The sequence below is a fragment of the Panulirus ornatus genome, chromosome 44, assembly GCF_036320965.1.
Source record: "Panulirus ornatus isolate Po-2019 chromosome 44, ASM3632096v1, whole genome shotgun sequence".
NCBI lineage: Eukaryota > Metazoa > Arthropoda > Malacostraca > Decapoda > Palinuridae > Panulirus > Panulirus ornatus.
The window spans coordinates 14,256,788-14,280,057 of NC_092267.1; the positions used below are offsets into that span (position 1 = coordinate 14,256,788).

Here is a 23,270-nt window from a genome sequence, read left to right on the forward strand (position 1 = left end):
ACGTTACTTACTCGATCAAATCAACCTCACACAACACATTGTCCTCAAACATCTCATTTCCAGCACATCCATCCTCCTGCGCACAACTCTATCCATAGCCCACGCCTCGTAACCATACAAAATTGTTGGAACCACTATTCCTTCAAACATACCCATTTTACACCTGTATCATCAGCGAACAACAACGGACCACTTCCCAAACTCTCTCATCCACAACAGACTCATACTTGCCCCTTTTCCAAAACTCTTTCATTCCCTCCCAACAACCCATCCATAAACAAATTAAAAAACCAGGGGACATCACACACCCCTGCAGCAAAACCCATATTTATGAGAACCCTCATTTCCTCCTTCCCACACTACACTGCCTTACATCCCGATAAAAAAATTTTCACTGCTTCTAACAACTTGCCTCCCATACCCTATATTCCCCAATACCTTCCACAGACACTTATCAACCTACATATGCCTTCTCCCCGATTCATAAAACACATCAAAACCATTTTCTTTCTAAGTATTTTTCACATACATTCTTTAAAGCAAACACCTGATCCACACATCCTCTACCATTCTGAAACCACACTGCTCTTCCCCAACCTGATCTCTGTACATAATAATATATTAAAATATTAAATATATATACATACACAACACATCACATATACACACACACACATATACAAAAATAACATATTAAAAAAATAAGAAAATAATTTTGAAAACTGAAACTTCTAGCTTTAAATGAAATGAAAAATGAATATCACATAAAGGGTTTAACCTCGGCAGGAAAAGGGAAATGTATAACTATTTACTCAAACTCAATAGTAGTTCCATCAATTTAACCACTGTATCAATAACTTCAATTTTTTTTCCAAATTTTACTATTTTTTTGTCAAAACACCATGAGAAAACTATCACTTCAGTAAAATCTATTTACTCAAACGTCAATATAGTTTCTCACAAATTTAACCACTGATCAATAAGCTCATTTTTTTTCCAATTTCACTATTTTTTGTCAAAACACCATGTATGAAAACTATCACTTCAGTAACACAAAAAAAATTTTTTCCCCTTTAAAAAAAAACCACCTCACTCCACACATTGTCCTCAACTCTCCATTTCCAGCACATCCCCCCTCCTCCCCCCACAACCCCACCAAAAGCCCACGCCTCGTAACCATACAACATTGTTGGAACCACTATTCCTTCAAACATACCCATTTTTGCTTTCCGAGATAATGTTCTCGACTTCCACACATTCTTCAAGGCTCCCAGGATTTTCGCCCCCTCCCCCACCCTATGATCCACTTCCGCTTCCATGGTTCCATCCGCTGCCAGATCCACTCCCAGATATCTAAAACACTTTACTTCCTCCAGTTTTTCTCCATTCAAACTTACCTCCCAGTTGACTTGACCCTCAACCCTACTGTACCTAATAACCTTGCTCTTATTCACATTTACTCTTAACTTTCTTCTTTCACACACTTTACCAAACTCAGTCACCAGCTTCTGCAGTTTCTCACATGAATCAGCCACCAGCGCTGTATCATCAGCGAACAACAACGGACTCACTTCCCAAGCTCTCTCATCCACAACAGACTTCATACTTGCCCCTCTTTCCAAAACTCTTGCATTCACCTCCCTAACAACCTCATCCATAAACAAATTAAACAACCATGGAGACATCACACACCCCTGCAGCAAACCTATATTCACTGAGAACCAATCACTTTCCTCTCTTCCTACACGTACACATGCCTTACATCCTCGATAAAAACTTTTCACTGCTTCTAACAACTTGCCTCCCATACCATATATTCTTAATACCTTCCACAGAGCATCTCTATCAACTCTATCATATGCCTTCTCCAGATTCATAAATGCTACATACAAATCCATTTGCTTTTCTAAGTATTTCTCACATACATTCTTCAAAGCAAACACCTGATCCACACATCCTCTACCACTTCTGAAACCACACTGCTCTTCCCCAACCTGATGCTCTGTACATAATAATATATATATATATACATATATATATACATACACATACACATGCACATATACACACACACACATATACATATATATACATATGAAAAAAGTAAGAAATAATTTAGAAAACTGAAACTTCTAGCTTGAAATGAAATGAGAAAATGAATATCACATAATGGTTCAACCTCTGGCTATGGAAAAGGGAAATGTATAATCTATTTACTCAAACGTCAATAGTAGTTCTCATCAATTTAACCACTGTATCAATAAGCTTCAATTTTTTTTCCAATTTCACTATTTTCTTGTCAAAACACCATGTATGAAAACTATCACTTCAGTATAATCTATTTACTCAAACGTCAATAGTAGTTCTCATCAATTTAACCACTGTATCAATAAGCTACATTTTTTTTTCCAATTTCACTATTTTCTTGTCAAAACACCATGTATGAAAACTATCACTTCAGTAACACAACTATAAACATTTACTTCCCCTTTAAAAAAAACCACCTCACTCCACACATTGTCCTCAAACATCTCATTTCCAGCACATCCACCCTCCTGCGCACAACTCTATCCATAGCCCACGCCTCGCAACCATACAACATTGTTGGAACCACTATTCCTTCAAACATACCCATTTTTGCTTTCCGAGATAATGTTCTCGACTTCCAAACATTCTTCAAGGCTCCCAGGATTTTCGCCCCCTCCCCCACCCTATGATTCACTTCCACTTCCATGGTTCCATCTGCTGCCAGATCCACTCCCAGATATCTAAAACACTTTACTTCCTCCAGTTTTTCTCCATTCAAACTTACCTCCCAATTGACTTGACCCTCAACCCTACTGTACCTAATAACCTTGCTCTTATTCACATTTACTCTTAACTTTCTTCTTTCACACACTTTACCAAACTCAGTCACCAGCTTCTGCAGTTTCTCACATGAATCAGCCACCAGCGCTGTATCATCAGCGAACAACAACTGACTCACTTCCCAAGCTCTCTCATCCACAACAGACTTCATACTTGCCCCTCTTTCCAAAACTCTTGCATTCATCTCCCTAACAACCCCATCCATAAACAAATTAAACAACCATGGAGACATCACACACCCCTGCCGCAAACCTACATTCACTGAGAACCATTCAATTTCCTCTCTTCCTACACGTACACATGCCTTACATCCTCGATAAAAACTTTTCACTGCTTCTAACAACTTGCCTCCCACACCATATATTCTTAATACCTTCCACACAGCATCTCTATCAACTCTATCATATGCCTTCTCCAGATCCATAAATGCTACATACAAATCCATTTGCTTTTCTAAGTATTTCTCACATACATTCTTCAAAGCAAACACCTGATCCACACATCCTCTACCACTTCTGAAACCACACTACTCTTCCCCAATCTGATGCTCTGTACATGCCTTCACCCTCTCAATCAATATCCTCCCATATAACTTACCAGGAATACTCAACAAACTTATACCTCTGTAATTTGAGCACTCACTCTTATCCCCTTTGCCTTTGTACAATGGCACTATGCACGCATTCCGCCAATCCTCAGGCACCTCACCATGAGTCATACATACATTAAATAACCTTACCAACCAGTCAATAATACAGTCACCACCTTTTTTAATAAATTCCACTGCAATACCATCCAAACCTGCTGCCTTGCCAGCTTTCATCTTCCGCAAAGCTTTTACTACCTCTTCTCTGTTTACCAAATCATTTTCCCTAACCCTCTCACTTTGCACACCACCTCGACCAAGACACCCTATATCTGCCACTCTATCATCAAACACATTCAATAAACCTTCAAAATATTCACTCCATCTCCTTCTCACATCCCCACTACTTGTTACCACCTCCCCATTTGTGCCCTTCACTGAAGTTCCCATTTGCTCCCTTGTCTTACTCACTTTATTTATATCCCTGGGGATAGGGGAGAAAGAATACTTCCCACATATTCCCTGCGTGTCGTAGAAGGCGACTAAAAGGGGAGGGAGCGGGGGGCTGGAAATCCTCCCCTCTCATTATTTTTTTTTTTTTTTTTTTTTTTTTTAATTTTCCAAAAGAAGGAACAGAGAAGGGGGCCAGGTGAGGATATTCCCTTAAAGGCCCAGTTCTCTGTTCTTAACGCTACCTCGCTAACGCGGGAAATGGCGAATAGTTTGAAAGAAAAGAAAAGAAAAATATATATATACATTGAAATTTATAGGTATGTACATGTGCGTGTGTGGACGTGTATGTATATACATGAGTATGTGGGTGGGTTGGGACATTCTTTCATCTGTTCCCTTGTGCTACTTCACTAACACAGAAGACAGCGACAAAGTATAATAAAATGTGATCAAATGGGGCCATTCTTATTCTGTTCAAGGCACTCCTGCAATATGTGGAATATGGTTTGTCACTTATGTTTGCTGATGACATGGCTCCAGAAGCAGACTCCAGTGAGAAATAGAAGCTAGTTTTTGGGTTTGGGAGTGTGTGAAAGGAGAAAGTTGACAGTAAATATAAAGAAAAGCAAGGTTATTACAGTCAGCAGTGGAGAGAAATAGGTTAGTTGGAGTGAGTTTGAATGGAGAGAACTTGGAGGAATTAGTGTGTTTCAGATACCTGGAAGTGGACACAACAAATGAATGGAACCATGAGAGAGAGAGAGAGAGAGAGAGAGAGAGAGAGAGAGAGAGAGAGAGAGAGAGAGAGAGAGAGAGAGAGAGAGAGAGAGAGAGAGAGAGAGAGAGGAGTAGCAATATGAGGAGTATGTAAATAATGAGAGAGATGAATCAGGTGTGCAAAAATGGTTTGGAAAGTGTGTGAAAGGAGAAAGTTGACAGTAAATATAAAGAAAAGCAAGGTTATTACGGTCAGCAGTGGAGAGAAATAGGTTAGTTGGAGTGAGTTTGAATGGAGAGAACTTGGAGGAATTAGTGTGTTTCAGATACCTGGAAGTGGACACAACAAATGAATGGAACCATGAGAGATAGAGATAGAGATAGAGATAGAGAGAGAGAGAGAGAGAGAGAGAGAGAGAGAGGAGTAGCAATATGAGGAGTATGAAAATAATGAGAGAGATGAATCGGGTGTGCAAAAATGGTTTGGACGTATGGAAAGGAAGAGCGAGGACAGGCTAACTATGAGGGTACACATGTCGGAAGTGGAGGGGCCAAGGAAAAAAGGAAAAACTAAGGAGGCGGTAAAATGGAGTGAAAGAGGTCTTGGTCAACCAGGGCCTGCACATGCAAGAGGCTGTGATGTGTGCATGGGATAGAGCGAATTGGAGAGATGTGGTATACACAGGCTGAGCAAATGGAGAGATGTAGTATACACAGGTTAAGTGTTGTCAGTGGGTTGAACCACAGCATATGAGGTGGTCAGGAATCCTATAGCATTCAAGAAGCCGATTATGCCCACCAGGCGAGACCACAGGGTGAGAAGTGTTGTGATTAAGTGTGTTTGTTTTTTGGATGAGTGCAGAACAACTGAGTGGGCGTTCATTGTCTTCAGCATGGAAATGTTATGTTAAGCACAAGAGGGTTTTGTGCTTTACTGAATCAATATTCATAATGTTAGTGAGATGGAAAGTAATCATAGCCAGAGAAAAGTAGTGTTACTTGTGAATGTACACATAAATAGAACAAAGTTATGATTATCTTTAAGAAAAGCACCAAGAAATGCACTGAAGCACATGCCAGTACCACTGACAAAAAAAATTTGGAAACTAATAAAAAATAACCAAGAAGCACATGGATGAGTACTTGCAAAAAAGCTGCTTTTGTAAAAAGCTGCATAGGTTCCGAGGTCATGCACACAATCTTATGGACTCCTATAACTGACGAAGCACTATCAAAAAATAAATACATAAATATATAAATAAATAGAGGGTTGTCTATGGAGTCTTGGAAGACAAAAAGGCATCTGCCATCATCTTCCACCAGAGGCCCTTGGTACAGATTCCCAAACAGACATGATGAGAAGACTCCTTTGGTGGAGTGAAAATGACCTAAATGGAAGTGAAGAGAGAATACATCCAAAAGTGTCTTTTCAAACTATGTAAATGCAACTCGTGATTTCCTAATTGGGTTCTAGGTCAGCACTGTTTCTAAACTGTGTAAATGAATTTTGAAATATATTCAAATCATACCAGAAAAGTATGGAGTATTCCAGACTCTGGCGACATACATGACTGGTCAGATATACGCTTAGTGAAATTTAGCTAAAACAACTGCAACTGATAACAGTATATGGGAGAGAGTGAAATGAGGCCAAGCTAGGACTATCAATGAAATGAAAAGCAGTGTCTCAAACTGTTCTAAATGCTCCATCTTTAAACAAAGGAGATCTCAGATGCTTTTACAGGGTATGAACTCCAATGTCATTTACATGGAGTGGATCAAGTGTATAAAACTTCACATGTCATTCATAAGTATCCTTCACTTTTGTCTCATTTGAAAAAAAAAAATGCATACTACTACAGCAATTTAAAATTATTTCTATTCCCTCTGCAAACATAGATTGAGTTAAGATGAATATCTCTATTTTATCCACATGCACAACCTTATCTACAGCCCATGCCTCGCAACCATATAATATTGTTGGAACAACTATTCCTTCAAACATAACTATTTTTGCTCCCCAAGATAACGTTCTCTCTTTCCACACATTCTTCATTGCTCCTAGAACCTTCGCTCCTCCACAACCATATGACTCATTTCCACTTTCATGGTTGAGTTCACTGCTGCGTCCACTCCAAGATATCTAAAACATTTCACTTCCTCCAATTTTTCTCCATTCAAACTTAACCGCAACTAACTTGTCATTATTATCTTACAATGCTATTCTAGATTCTGCCCTATATACAAAATCATCAAATATCATGGTAACAGTGCACAGCTCTGATGAAATTACTTATCAAGTTCAAGCTGCAGCTCACGCCACTGTTAAAACTTTCACAAGCATTACATTACTTCTATTGCAAAATATATTTCTATGAACAATGTCACATCTTTTCTAGATCCTTAGATGACTACAGGTCCTGGGTGCCTTAAGATGTGTGTGGAAAGAGAGGTCAATGTTTGTGAGGGCAAAGATTGGCAAGTCTGATGGTAAAGTAGTCCCAATAGTGTTGTAAGGATATGAGGAATGGACCATAAATAAAAAAGTACATGAGAGGGTGAATGCGTTGGAAATGAACCTCTTGAGGACAATATAGTATTAGTAGGGGTTGATAGGGTAAGAAAGAGATGTGGTTGTAAGAAGAGTATGGTAGAGAGACATATGGAGAGAATGAGAGAGGCAAAGTTGCTAGAGAGGTTATATGTGTCAGAGGTGAAGGCAACAAGAAGGGGAGGTTATACTGGAGATGTTTGTAAGGATGGGGTGAAAAAGGTTTTGAATGTTTGGGCCTGAACATGCAAGAGGGTGTTAGGTGTACAAGGAGTAGAGTGAACTGGAGTAATGTGGTATACAGTGGGCCTGGTTGTGGATAGGGGGCTCTGATTTTGGTGCATTATACATGACAGCTAGCAAGTGGAAGTGAATAGATGAGGCAATTTCTTTGTCTGCTCCTGGTGCTACCTCATTAACATGGGAAATGACAAAGAAGCATGAAAGAAAGAAAGACTGTCTTAGAGGATCAACATGTTAGAATTGGAAGGAGGAAGTGGTGGGGGGGGGAAACTAATGAGATGAAAAGATGGCATGACAAGGGCTTTGCTATATCAGAGCCTGAACATTCAGAAGGGTGAAAGGCATACATAGGATAAAATGAGATGGACGGATGTGGTATGTGGAGACTGCCATGTTGTCAATGAGCAGAACCACAGCATTTGAAGAGGTCATGGTATACCATAGATTAGTCTGTAGGGTTTGGGAGCAAATAGTAGGCTCTGGTTGCAGTACATGATATATGATAGTTAGTGAGTGTATGTGTGCAAGTAAGGCTGTTGTTTCTTTGTATTTGACCCTTCCTCCCGCAGGAAGAAGATGCAACCAGAAAAAAAATCCATGTGTAAAAGAGGCTGTTGTTTCTTTGTGTCTGTCACTACCTCCCTATGGAAGGAGATGCAATTGGGGGGAAAAATCTTTTTTTATCATAACCTTATCATCCTTGCACTTAGCCCCCATTTATCAAAATTTTCTACAAGTTCCAACCTGTCTTTAAATATCTATTCTCTCAACATAGTTCTATCCTTGATCCACTGTGCTATGTCTCCCTTTCCACATCCTAAACCCACAGTTGCACACTCATCACTTCACTTCATTCTATACTTATTTCATCCTTTTGTATTTCTTTTTCATAATTTTTGTCCTTAACCATCTAAAATGTTAGCTTACACTATCATATGTGTTCTGAAATGCCCCTGCTAAACCACACAGATATCATCCAAACAACAACCACCTTTTCAATCATAATCTCCTCCACAAAATGAAATATTAATCACACTGTTTCTACTCCAACTTCTTTAGACCACGGCATACTAATGGACATTTTTGTTTCAAGTATTTTGGCAAAATACTTACATCTACAAATGCAAAGACTCCCCACACCCTTTTACTATATCTACCACTAATTCATTTTGAAGCTCCTTACCTACCAATCAATCACTGTTCCATTGTCTCATACCCATTCATCTATGTCAACGACTCTTACTTGAATTTCTTCACACATGAATTGTGTCACCAGTCAATCATCTTTTCAACCTACTTATCTTTCATTAACACCTTAGATCTTTCATCACATACCTATCTAAATATAAGACCTCAACCTCACTCCTTTTACTCAACTCTAATTAATCACACCATTACCCTTTAGTCTGGTCTCAAACACATAAGTAACAGATCTAAGTTGCCATTCCTAATAAAATCTGCCATTTCCATGCACTTGCACCCTTCACATTCACAAGTGTTATTTAAAACTCTGCAAGATAAATCTGCACTTACAGCTGTAATCTGCTACAGGCACATCAATTTAATCCACAAACACATGTATTTTTGTAGGAACGCATACAAAGTAGCTGATCTATGCTAATACCAATACGAAAAGTAGTCTTAAAATACGATTCAGTTTACTAATCACAGCAATCAAAATGGCAATCTCTTCCTGAGAGAACCGTGTACTTTCAGATGACATACCTATGAGAGTAGAACTAGCTGAACAGATTGAACTTCTAATAAAAACACAACATCAATGCCTAGACACCTGAGAGACATTAAAGCCTACTAAAGTACTAGTAATAATGCCTTATGAGTGCTCTAGAATGACATTAAAGTCACAGTAAAATTCATATAGGGCTTTACAAAAATTACTTGGATATGCAATATAACATTTACAAAATTATAAGTCTTCAGGCAGAAGCTCTATCTAGTAAACCAGTAAGATTATTATTACTGTAACATCAACATGGTCAAGCAGAGATACATGACCAAAAGGGTTGTTAGTAGCTAAGAGGCATGCAACCAAATGAAGCCCTGTAATGTCCGACAAAATTTTACAAGTCTAGATCTCATTCTATTATCTGCTCATGAAAATCTATCTTAATCAACCCCTTATTAGAAAAAAATTGTAATGTTAGAACATCCATTGTCTATTTATGCTCTACTAATAAGTTAACCAAGGAGAGGAAATCCTATCAGAGCGGGTCAGCCTGAAATTTACAAATATGCCAAATGCTGCTTTTGGGCATTTTTCATTCCATTATATAGGTGAATGGAAAAATAAACAACTACCCATTATCAAGATCAACTAATTTAGCATTTGCCTTAGCCATCCACAACACACTGCTGTGAACGAAGAGAGTACATTCAATATCCCCAGTCATCACTAGATCAGCCTATGGGAGCCAGTTGAATGCTGCCTTCCAGCTTGTCTTTGGCTACCATCCTTTTATTTTCTCAAGGACTGCCTTCTAATAAAGGGTAAATCTATATTAGGAAAATCAAAATATCCATAAACTTCACATAGTATAAGAATGCATCTACTCATGACTGTAGCTTAAAATAACAGCTGAAATTATTTAAGTTCTGCAGCTGAATCAAGTTAAAAAAAGAATGAAGCTGCCTACCCAACTGTTCTTGCTACTCCTTCTAAAATAATAACTAATGAGCCAACCATGTGTAAAACAAAAGATTCTGATTAAAATAATCTAGATTAACTTCTCATTGTCTTTCAGATTAAAGGCCTGAATATGTTTTAACAACACAACACAGCTCATTTGCTTTTGAGAATTAACGCAAGCAAGGCAGTTATAAAAACACATATGAACGTTGAAGCAAATCTGATACAAATTACTCTCCATCAGTAGCTTAATGATTACATAAATACAACTCTTGATATGATCAAAAGGGAAGCATTCCTGGTCATCTTAATATCCAGGCTCACGATTCTCATATCAGGCTCTACCTTGACACCTGCTTGTTAATAGGGTATTATCCTCAGTGGAATGAGGTAATATCATACTCTGGTCTTCTACAAATCATGAATTTCTTGTTTAACAAAATACCTCAGTAAGGTAGTTTAAACTTACTGATTAATGATGGCCTTTTTACTTAGTTAGGTGAATACTGAAGTATGTGCTCTCTAAGCTCTGCTTAGTAAAAAAAAAAATTGGAAGCTTGGTGTTTCAACTATCTTTCAAAGTACATCCATTACATTTCAATACTTGCTAAACTCAAAAGAATACCAAAGGAGCATTCATATAAGTTTAAATCTCAAAAGAAAAGCTCAATAAAATATCAAAGTTTAGATATCTTTCCCAAGAATTCAACTATTTTTTATAAATATTTGCCTTTCCGTATCAGCAAGGTAGCATCAAGAACAGAGGACTGCATGAGATAAAAATCCACATCTGTTTCATATAAAAAATTTCATTTGTTTTTGTGAACACAGTTAAGGATGTGTATGAGTGTACTGAGAGGTTGCATGCACCTGATCCACCCCAAATTGTTGAGAACAGACTCAGTGATAACAGAGATAAATTAGTTTTACAGCATAAAAGAAAATCTTACAAGAACTACGATATCCCTCACCTTGAAAATGAGTTAAGGTATTAGTGACCCTAACTAAGGTTACTATGTATCAAAAGTGATTAAGTGCAGTTCCCAAATATACCCAGAAAGCTTGCAAGTCTAACCTAAAAGAGTTTATGTTCTCTCTACTAGTGATTTCCTTCATCCTGCAAGCTTTCATCTACAGGTAATTAGTGTTGTATTTCTTGGAGGTCTTCCTCAATCTGCAAGGTCTAATCTAAATGAAAGCAGTGTTGCAGCTATTATGCACTTCCCATAATCTGCAAGCAAGCTCTTCCTTCTATGAGCACCATTCCTATAACCTCAAAGCAGATTTTTAATAATTCAGTAAAAGAAACTTTACAATGGTGGCTATCTAATCTAGTATAACCAATCCCAGCTTTGATTTATGTAAGCTGAATCTGTAAAGATTTTGTGAGAACCATTATTCTGAGCTTATCAGTTGCTGTACATATCTTCCTACTAAATAAACAATTCATGATTACAAACTTTCAAAAATCATCACCTGAAGTTAGCATATTTCTTTAGTAATATCATCATATCAATAATCTCAAAAACAGAAACCTGATAACTTCCAACATTCGTTCATCTAATCCTGAAGCAGGAAGAAACTGGTGCCCATGATACTGACAAATATCCAGAGACAAAGATTACTTTGTATGTAATACAAGCATACGTCACTCTTCTTGTAGCAAACAACTCTTTCCTAAAGTTTCAAAATATGTATCTTATAGGATAACAAAACTGGTTTAATGTCTGTCTCTTAGATACATATGGGAGTGCTCATTAGGTCATATCAAGTTCGTGATATCATAAGTCAACAACGACTTTATGAATCTGTCTGTATATAGAGCCTCACTCACTAATTTTCTGTCATCTTCATTTGATCCTAGCACTGAATACCATGCCAGTGCTCTAAAAGAGAATGAAATACAACATACGGCACTTTTACCAAGACCACTACCAAGACCACGAGTGTCAAATATGATATGTTCAGTCATTAATGCCCACGTTTCAATAAATAGCTAATGAAACATATCATTCTGATTTAAAAAGTACATGGAAACAAATGCTTTTAATCATTTTGCATATAAAATTTAATAGCTGCAGTGTTCAATAATGAAACAGAAAATCTTATAAATGATTGTAGCATATCTAACATTTACTGCACATAATGAAATATAAGGTGCATATATAAAGGAACCCTGTTTTTCAAAATTAAACATTCATGAAGTAAGTATCAACTTCATCTATTCCTTTTCTTACAGAAAATGGAACACACCAATCTTCTTCCAGCTTGTTCTTGCAAATATAACACCACCAACTGATGTACACTTATTTACCACGAAACATTAGGTCACGCCCTTAAAAAAATCCTACTTTAATTACATTACCATTTCAGAATTTATTCTGATTGGCATTGTGAATATGAGAATTAAAGCTGAAAAGATTCTGTTGATACATATGGATGCTGGTATTCATGTCACTTGCATTACTAGTTATGAATATGGCTGTTGTCTTTGACAACATGCATCAGCTATGAGTTGGACTTTATTGATACCATACAGTAGCATAGTACTCTATACGCTATAAACTGAAAGTTCACACATACTGTTGTTGACCCCTAAACATAATATGTAATCATTACCATCTTCTGGGACTACTACCATAATCACTAAGGCTGAAGCTGGAGGATGTGAATGGATGAATACAAATTTAACCTCATCAATGCCAACTGACTGAATTATATGCAATATTGCAAATTCTCTTTAACTATAATTATTACAGTGATATGACAAGACCTTGTTAGAAGAAGACAATATCATCCAAAAACAAAAAATAATCAAATTCCTATTTCAGTAAAACAAGATATTTTTTAAACCTGGGCTCCAGCGTACATACAGTACAACTTATTGCTATGCAGCTGAAAGTGCTAAAACAAGCAATTGTGACAAGTCATATCATGAGTTTTCTACTAAACTTCATAAACTGCCATAGTCAAAGGTAAATTGAACATTCTTGCATTATATACAGACATGGCAACACAAGTTTACTAAAACAGGTATGTTATTCACTTAATGTCTTTCTTTTTTTTTCATGCTTGCTTGCCATTTCCCACATCAGTGAGGTAGCACCAGGAACAGATGAAGAAAGCCACATCAGCTCATATCTTTTCTCTCGCTGTCATGTGCAATATACCAAAACCACAATTCTTTATCCACAACCAAGCCCCACAAACTTTTCTATGGTTTATCCTAAACATTTCACATGCCTTGGTTCAGTCTACTGATGGCACATTGAACCCCAGTATACTACATCTTTCCAATTCACTCTATTCCATGCATGCCTTACACCCTCCTGCATTTTCAGACCTCAATCACTCAAAATCTTTTTCATTCCATTCTTCCATCTCCAATGTGGTCTCCCACTTCTTGTTTCCTCCACTTCTGCCACATATATAGTCGTTGTCAACCTTTTCTCACTCATTCTCTCCATATGCCCAAACCATCTGAACATATCCTCTTCTGCTCTTTCAACTACTCCTATTATTTCCACACATCTCTCTTACCCTTTCATTACTTACTAGATTAAACCATCTCACACCATATATTGTCCTCAAACATTTCATTTCGAACACATCCACCCTCCTCTGCACAACACTATAACCCATGCCTCACAATCATATAATATTGCTGGAACTACCATTCCTTCAAAATACCAATTTTTGTCCAACAAGAAAATTTTCTCTTTCCACACATTCTTTACTGCTCCCAGAACCTTTGCCCCCTTCCCACCCTCTGACTCACTTCCACTTCCATACTTCCATTCACTGCCAAGCCCACCCCCAGATATCTAAAACACTTCATTTCCTCCAATTTTCCTTATTTCAAATTCACATCCCATCTAACGTTCCTGAATCAAGCTGAACCTAACAAACTTGCTTTTATTCAAATTAGCTCTCCCTCAACCCTGCTGAACCTAATAACTTTGCTTTTATTTACATTTAACTCTAAACTTTCTCTATTCACACACTCTTCCAATGCCAGTCACCAACTTCAGCAGTTTCTCACTCAAATCAAACACCATTCAGGAAGAAGAAATTACTATGACAATGAAGTTACTATAGCAGAATAAAAGCAATTTCAAACTCTAAAATTTCTTTGGCGAACAACAACTGATTCACTTCCTAGGCTCCTTCATTCCCAACAGGCTGCATACTCACTCATCTTTCCAAAACTCCTGAATTTACCTCCCTCACCACCCTATCTATAAACAAAGTAAGCAAACATGGTGATTACGCACACTCCTGCCACAGACCAACCTTCACTGGGAACCATTCACTTTCCTCTCTTCCTACTCGTACACACACCTAGCACCCTCGATAAGAACTTCTCACTGCTTCTAGGAGCTTACTTCCCACACCAAGTATTCTTAAGACCTTCCACAAAACATCTGTATCAACCCATTCATATGCCTCCTCCAGATCCATAAATGCCATATACAAATCCATCTGTTTTTCTATTTCTCACACACATTCTTCAATGCAAACACCTGATCCACACACCCACTACCACTTTGGAAAGCACATTGCTCTTTCCCAGTCTGATGCTCTATACATACCTTCACCCTCTCACCCAATTCCCTCCCATGCAACTTACCAGGTATACTCAACAAAATAATACCTCTGTAGTTTGAACAATCCTTTCTCCTTAAGTTCAGTAAAGTGAGAAAACAATCTCCATTAGAATGAAAAGTCACATGCCAATTATCACAAAAGGCCTCTCGAACATGAAATTCATACCCCAGTCTTTCTATCTCCTTCTTTTAGGTTTAGTTTTCAAACATGTCATCCACACTCTCCTGCCCCTGAATTACAATTTCTATGTATTTCCAGTTACTTTTGACTGATGATGGTTAGTGGGAAATCTGTGTATATATATGCATGAAAAGCAAACACAGAAGTCTATATATCAAATTAGTATATATCCTACACTAAATCATCGTGAAATTTAATAATTCATCATAATGAGGTTTCAGGCAATGATCATTTCATGTTCACAAGTTTCTTCAATCTTCAAACAAGCAATTTCATTACTGAGACTTTGACGTTAAGCCTTGAATAAGCAGAACACAGTTCTCACTTCAGAATCACTGATATGATATCCTCCCAAAGCAGGCAATGGAAATTATGTGTTTTACAATATCTCACCCTATCAACTCCACCCACACTCCAATATTCCTCGTCTACAGTCCACTCTGCTTCTCCTCTGCAATAATTATGTGGAGAAAGAAAAAGTTTAACATTCAAAGTTCAACAGTGTGTGCATTCACGATTCTTGCTGATGATGAGCCAGATTACTACACATCTACAACCTTCAGGCAATCTAATCTCAAGTGACCTACTACAGAATACCGAAAGGGCTGTTACATACTTGAGAACTAATCCTATGAATAATCAGTTTCTAATTCATCAGAAAAAAAGAGGATGCAGGGTTGATCATCTACAATAAATGTGAACATAACACTGTAAAAACAAATAATGTGCATTAAAATAATACAGATTTATAAATACAAGAAACAAAAAATTTCAAAGGATGTTGCTGATCCCATTTATACAGCACATGTACTACCATTCAGGTAGAAGTTACTGTGACAATGAAGTTACTATAGCAGAATAAAAGTGATTTCAAATTCTAAAATTTCTTATTTATCGTTTCTGGTATCCTGATGTATTTTAGTTATCTACCTTCATATATGAATATACCATTCACTTAAAAAATTACTGGCTATACTGTAATCAAGAACCAACACAGAATCATTATGATCTCTTTCCTAGCAATGGCATATAACTGTGCTATGTAATACTATTTGTGTTTGAATCTAATACCATCATGAACCACAAGTTAAGTATGAAAAATGAAGCAAATTTGTTGCAACTAATTACAAAATGAAATTACCAAAGGTGATAATGCATTAAAACTTAATAAAAACTTATTGTCTACTCAGAATAAATATAATCTGAAGCTTCAATACCAATATAATGCACACCCGGAATTTCCAACTAAAGAAGCCAAAGATAAAATGGGAAATAGAAACTGTTCAGACATACCTGACATTAGCTTATGAGTTTCTTTAGGTTCTTCAACAGCTGCTGCATTATTTTGTTTCTCTGTGGCTTCCTGTACAGGTGATCCTGGTGTTCCCTATAAACAGAATGCGTTGTATCAGATAATAAATTCCCATAACATTAAAACAACAAGCAAATCTATATCTGTTTATGCTCCTTCCTACAACTGCACTGTAACATCCATCCAGGCAGAGAGGATTAGATTCGCAGACTGTATGGCATTACTGTGCCTAATCAGATCTACAAATACCAAATGTAACACCATCTGCTAATCCTCTCTGTGACTTAAAATAAAACTAATTAGGTACTGAGTCCCTTTTTCTCTATTTTGCTCTCATGTAACCTGACTTTTTTTTTATAGCAGTATGACAGACTATTCTCTAAAAATGGTACTACATGAATATATCTCCTCACAACCTAAAATTCAGAAATTACAAAATATCATAATCTAATATTCTTGTTCTTATTCTCATCTAATGTCATCTCATTGTAAAAGCAGAATACTTGACTTATGGTATGTCCTCAGAGATACAACTTGCTTGTCCAAAAGTATGCATGACACACCATTCTAATCTTCAATTACTTATCCATCAGCCTTATGACTTCACCCTCTATCTAACTTATCTCATTTTACTTAATATGACTTTGTGGCAGGGTGGCAACTGGAATGGATGAAGGCAGTAAGCATGAATGTGCACATGTGTATATGTCTGTGTATGTATATGTATGTATACGTTGAAATGTATAGGTATGTATATGTGCATGTGTGGGCGTTTACGTGTATACCTGAGTATGTGGGTGGGTTGGGCCATTCTTTCGTCTGTTTCCTTGCATTTCCTTGCTAATGCAAGAGACACTGACAAAGTATAATAAAAAAAAGACTTTGTGGAATCTCTACAGAGCTACATCCCAATGGGCTGTTATCAGCCAAAAACCTAATGTTCCAATACTTCCATATCATCTTATAAAACTATGCAGATATGCTGAACTTATAATCAGGGTTCTCATATTCTATCATCTAATCTATCTATCATTAGCTAGGCAAGGACAAATTTTCAATTCCTGTATATACTATTATATGGTTTTGAGGCATGGGCTATAGATAGGGTTGTATGGAGGAGGGTGGATTTGTTGGAAATCAAATGTTTGAGGACAATATGTGGTGAGGTGGTTTGATCGAGTAAATAATGAAAGGGTAAGAGAGAGATGTGGAATTAACAAGTGTGATTGAGAAAGCAGAAGAGGGTGTGTTGAAATGGTTTGGCCATATGGAGAGAATGAGTGAGGAAAGGTTGACAAAGAGGATATATGTGTTAGAGGTGGAGGGAACAAGGAGAAGCGGGAGACCAGATTGGAGGTGGAAGGACGGAGTGAAAAACATTTTGAGCGATCGGGGCCTAAACATACAGGAGGGTGAAAGGCTTGCAAGGAACAGAGTGAACTGGAACGATGTGGTATACCAAGGTCAATATGCTGTCAATGGGGGCCAAAAAAATTCTTTGTAAGAATGTTTCTCCTATTACATAATGGAAGTTTATGAGACATAGTAATGTACTCTGAATATGAGAAAGATAGGAAGGGGGAGAGACCATGAAAAATGTTGAGACTCAGCCAAAAAAGTAAGATATATGATCTTGAACACTATACAGTGCTTGGCCCTGAAGAAATCTCACCCTATGTAATACATAAGGGGTGTGCAAAATCACTCGACAGATTACCTAAGTTATTGTTCAAAATCTCAATGGAAAAGGGATCATAATAAGGGGAGGTAAAGATATGAGAATCATACCTATTCTTAAGAAAGGAAGAAGGGAAACTGTACTAAGCTGCAAGCTGATACTCTGACAATCATAGTTTGTACACTATTAAAAAAGACAATGTTGTATGGTTGCGAGGCGTGGGCTATGGATAGAGTTGTGCGCAGGAGGATGGATGTGCTGGAAATGAGATGTTTGAGGACAATGTGTGGTGTGAGGTGGTTTGATCGAGTGAGTAACGTAAGGGTAAGAGAGATGTGTGGAAATAAAAAGAGCGTGGTTGAGAGAGCAGAAGAGGGTGTTTTGAAGTGGTTTGGGCACATGGAGAGCATGAGTGAGGAAAGATTGACCAAGAGGATATGTGTCGGAGGTGGAGGGAGCAAGGAGAAGAGGGAGACCAAATTGGAGGTGGAAAGATGGAGTGAAAAAGATTTTGTGTGATCGGGGCCTGAACATGCAGGAGGGTGAAAGGAGGGCAAGGAATAGAGTGAATTGGAGCGATGTGGTATACCGGGGTTGACGTGCTGTCAGTGGATTGAATCAAGGCATGTGAAGCGTCTGGGGTAAACTATGGAAAGCTGTGTAGGTATGTGTATTTGCGTGTGTGGACGTGTGTATATGCATGTGTATGGGGGGGGGGTTGGGCCATTTCTTTCGTCTGTTTCCTTGCGCTACCTCGCAAACGCGGGAGACAGCGACAAAGTATAAAAAAAAAAAGAAATAAATAAATAAAAAAGACAATCAGCATACAAATGGACGAATACTGGTAAAAGTAAGAAACAGCATGGATTTGGTGGGAACATGATGTGGGTAATAAATCTGCTAAAGCTCTATGAAAAAGAAGGACCTGGCCTTTAAAATGGAGGTGTGTAGGCAGATTGTGTGCTTTTGGCCTGTTAAAAAGCCTTATACAGTGTTGATAAAAGTTGTTTGCATTAAAAAATAAAAGGGACCTGATATGGTAGCATGCATATTCTCTGAACATTATATCAAAAGGATTGTAAGGCAAATCACTAATCTGCAAAATGATTTAAGTTCATGGACATGGGGATGTCCAGAAAATTATATGCAGCATACATTTGATCCAAATTACAATAAGCAGTATCAGCTTGATCAATGTACTTGAGGGGACAGAATGATCTGGTCGAGAAAACGCTATCTAGGTGAGCAGAACCGAACCAAAATTATGGAAACAGGATAAGGAGATGCTAGCAAAGATGTAAAAGATCATGGTGAAAGAGAGAAGGAAGAAGGGACATGTGAGAGTTAATACTGTCAATACTGTAGAATGCTTCAAAAATGGAAATGCAAGGTTGACAAGAAGGCACAGCACGAAACTATGATTCATATTAAAAAATACAAAAGATGTAAGGAAATACTTATATACAAACAGTGTTGTGGATACAAGGGAAGACCTCTAACAGGAAACTGTAAATGCAGACAGTATATTTGTATGACAGCATGATATAAATAAAGTTTTAGGAATGGATCCGATGGATGTTAAATTCCCTCCCCATATTGCACAAACATGTAATTATAAAAAAAGTGAAAAAATCTTAGCAAAAAAAAGAAATTTTCCTTTGGTTATGGCTATAAGATTCTAATAAACGTATATCAAATGTTTCTAACCTCAGGTGGTTGCTTGACACAGCTGATAGAAAATAAGACTAAAGCACCAACAATTGGAGGGATTCCCGCACAGATGAATGGCACCAAGTAGCTCTGCAGATGATCATACAAAATACCTGTAAAAGTATCATCTATTACATACATTACTTTTTCAAAGCAGCTTCAGACATGAATTCAACATATGACATACTCAATGCTTGAGTTTCACTGAATTATACAGCAAGCCTTCATAAATTAATGCTTTTTCACACTTCACTATAACAAAATTCAGAATATTTCAGTGATGGCTTCAGTATATCATTTGAAGACAAAAAAGAAAAACTAAATTAGAAAAGAATTATGAACTATCATATAACTGCAGCCTATGTATATCATCTTCAAGTTCAGGTGAGAAATGTGTTGCACACTATATCGTTACAATAATAAAAGTGATTAAAATAGAAAGTGTTACAAAATTATAAGAGCAGCACAGCATAAGCATACCACTTTAAAGCTTGAGCAAGAAGCCACTCAGTTTGTTCTGTGTAACAATAATAAATTTGAAAGAGTAAATGAAGAAATAAAAGACCTTCTTTGGTGCAGTCTGGCTCAACTACAACACCACCAAGCTTGGGAAGATAGCCAAACTCTGATTGTGTTGCAACAACAAAATCGAGAAAAGGAAATGGAAAAAAATCTACAAGAACAGCAAAGCTTAAGCATATCTCCTTCCAGCCAGGCTGAAAGCCAGTCAGACTTTGTTTGAATGACAGTCAGACACTCAGTCGTACGAATTCTATTATGCCATGTAAGCAATGAGCTTCATCCCCTGATAACTCTTGTCAAAATAAACTTGAATTCAGACTAAAATTACATCAAAAGTCTGAAACAATGGGCAAACTTAAAATAGGGAACCATCAAGGGAGAAAGAGGTAAAGTGGTGTATCACTGCATACAATGAATGACCTAATACAGGTACAAAATACAAGTTGAAAAATGTTATAGCTTACATCTTTGTAGCGGTCATCAGGGAAGAAAGAACACTTCCTACATATTCCCTGCATGTTGTAGAAGGCGACCAAAAGGGGAGGGAGCTGGAGGCTGGAAATCCTTCCCTCCTGTTTCAATTTTTCCAAAAGAAGGAACAGAGAAGGGGGCCAACTGAGGATATTACCTCTAAGTCTCAGTCCTCTGTTCTTAATACTACCACACTCATGCAGGGAAAGCCGAATATGAATAGAAAAAAAAAGATATATATATATATGAAGTCTGTTGGGGATGAGAGAGCTTGGGAAGTGAGTCAGTTGTTGTTCGCTGATGATACAGCGCTGGTGGCTGATTCATGTGAGAAACTGCAGAAGCTGGTGACTGAGTTTGGTAAAGTGTGTGGAAGAAGAAAGTTAAGAGTAAATGTGAATAAAAGCAAGGTTATTAGGTACAGTAGGGGTGAGGGTCAAGTCAATTGGGAGGTGAGTTTGAATGGAGAAAAACTGGAGGAAGTGAAGTGTTTTAGATATCTGGGAGTGGATCTTTCAGCGGATGGAACCATGGAAGCGGAAGTGGATCATAGGGTGGGGGAGGGGGCGAAAATTTTGGGAGCCTTGAAAAATGTGTGGAAGTCGAGAACATTATCTCGGAAAGCAAAAGTGGGTATGTTTGAAGGAATAGTGGTTCCAACAATGTTGTATGGTTGCGAGGCGTGGGCTGTGGATAGAGATGTGCGCAGGAGGATGGATGTGCTGGAAATGAGATGTTTGAGGACAATGTGTGGTGTGAGGTGGTTTGAGCGAGTGAGTAACGTAAGGGTAAGAGAGATGTGTGGAAATAAAAAGAGCGTGGTTGAGAGAGCAGAAGAGGGTGTTTTGAAATGGTTTGGGCACATGGAGAGAATGAGTGAGGAAAGATTGACCAAGAGGATATATGTGTCGGAGGTGGAGGGAACGAGGAGAAGAGGGAGACCAAATTGGAGGTGGAAAGATGGAGTGAAAAAGATTTTGTGTGATCGGGGCCTGAACATGCAGGAGGGTGAAAGGAGGGCAAGGAATAGAGTGAATTGGAGCGATGTGGTATACAGGGGTTGACGTGCTGTCAGTGGATTGAATCAAGGCATGTGAAGCGTCTGGGGTAAACCATGGAAAGCTGTGTAGGTATGTATATTTGCGTGTGTGGACGTATGTACATGTGTATGGGGGGGGGGGGTTGGGCCATTTCTTTCGTCTGTTTCCTTGCGCTACCTCGCAAACGCGGGAGACAGCGACAAAGTATAAAAAAAAAAAAAAAAAAAAAAAAAAAAAAAATATATATATATATATATATATATATATATATATATATATATATATATATATTTTTTTTTTAAACTATTCGCCATTTCCCGCGTTAGCGAGGTAGTGTTAAGAACAGAGGACTGGGCCTTTTTTGGAATATCCTCACCTGGCCCCCTCTGTTCCTTCTTTTGGAAAAAAAAAAAAGAGAGGGGAGGATTTCCAGCCCCCCGCTCTCTCCCCTTTTAGTCGCCTTCCACGACACGCAGGGAACACGTGGGAAGTATTCTTAATCCCCTATCCCCAGGGATAATATATATATATATATATATATATATATATATATATATATATATATATATATATATATATATATATATATATATTTTTTTTCATACTATTCGCCATTTCCCGCGATAGCGAGGTAGCGTTAAGAACAGAGGACTGGGCCTTTGAGGGAATACCCTCACCTGGCCCCCTTCTCTGTTCCTTCTTTTGGAAAATTAAAATAAAAAAATGAGAGGGGAGGATTTCCAGCCCCCCGCTCCCTTCCCTTTTAGTCGCCTTCTACGACACGCAGGGAATACGTGGGAAGTATTCTTTCTCCCCTATCCCCAGGGATATATATATATATATATATATATATTTTTTTTTTTTTTTATATACTTTGTCGCTGTCTCCCGCGTTTGCGAGGTAGCGCAAGGAAACAGATGAAAGAAATGGCCCAACCCCCCCCCCATACACATGTATATACATACGTCCACACACGCAAATATACATACCTATACAGCTTTCCATGGTTTACCCCAGACGCTTCACATGCCTTGATTCAATCCACTGACAGCACGTCAACCCCGGTATACCACATCGCTCCAATTCACTCTATTCCTTGCCCTCCTTTCACCCTCCTGCATGTTCAGGCCCCGATCACACAAAATCTTTTTCACTTCATCTTTCCACCTCCAATTTGGTCTCCCTCTTCTCCTCGTTCCCTCCACCTCCGACACATATATCCTCTTGGTCAATCTTTCCTCACTCATTCTCTCCATGTGCCCAAACCACTTCAAAACACCCTCTTCTGCTCTCTCAACCACGCTCTTTTTATTTCCACACATCTCTCTTACCCTTACGTTACTCACTCGATCAAACCACCTCACACCACACATTGTCCTCAAACATCTCATTTCCAGCACATCCATCCTCCTGCGCACAACTCTATCCATAGCCCACGCCTTGCAACCATACAACATTGTTGGAACCACTATTCCTTCAAACATACCCATTTTTGCTTTCCGAGATAATGTTCTCGACTTCCACACATTCTTCAAGGCCCCCAGAATTTTCGCCCCCTCCCCCACCCTATGATCCACTTCCACTTCCATGGTTCCATCCGCTGCCAGATCCACTCCCACATATCTAAAACACTTCACTTCCTCCAGTTTTTCTCCATTCAAACTCACCTCCCAATTGACTTGAC

General features: G+C 38.1%; 1 protein-coding gene across 2 annotated transcripts in view; it reads right to left on the reverse strand.

The window, feature by feature from the left end:
- The window catches only part of LOC139762771 (monocarboxylate transporter 10-like), a 145,693-nt gene that overhangs the window by 12,019 nt on the left and 110,404 nt on the right, over positions 1–23,270 (reverse strand). For both annotated transcript variants that reach the window (XM_071687903.1, XM_071687902.1), the window contains exons 7-8: positions 19,551–19,666; positions 16,147–16,240 (exon numbers count right to left, since the gene is read on the reverse strand). In XM_071687903.1, the coding sequence (XP_071544004.1) occupies positions 16,147–16,240; positions 19,551–19,666 (210 nt within the window). The remainder of the gene's footprint in view (positions 1–16,146; positions 16,241–19,550; positions 19,667–23,270) is intronic.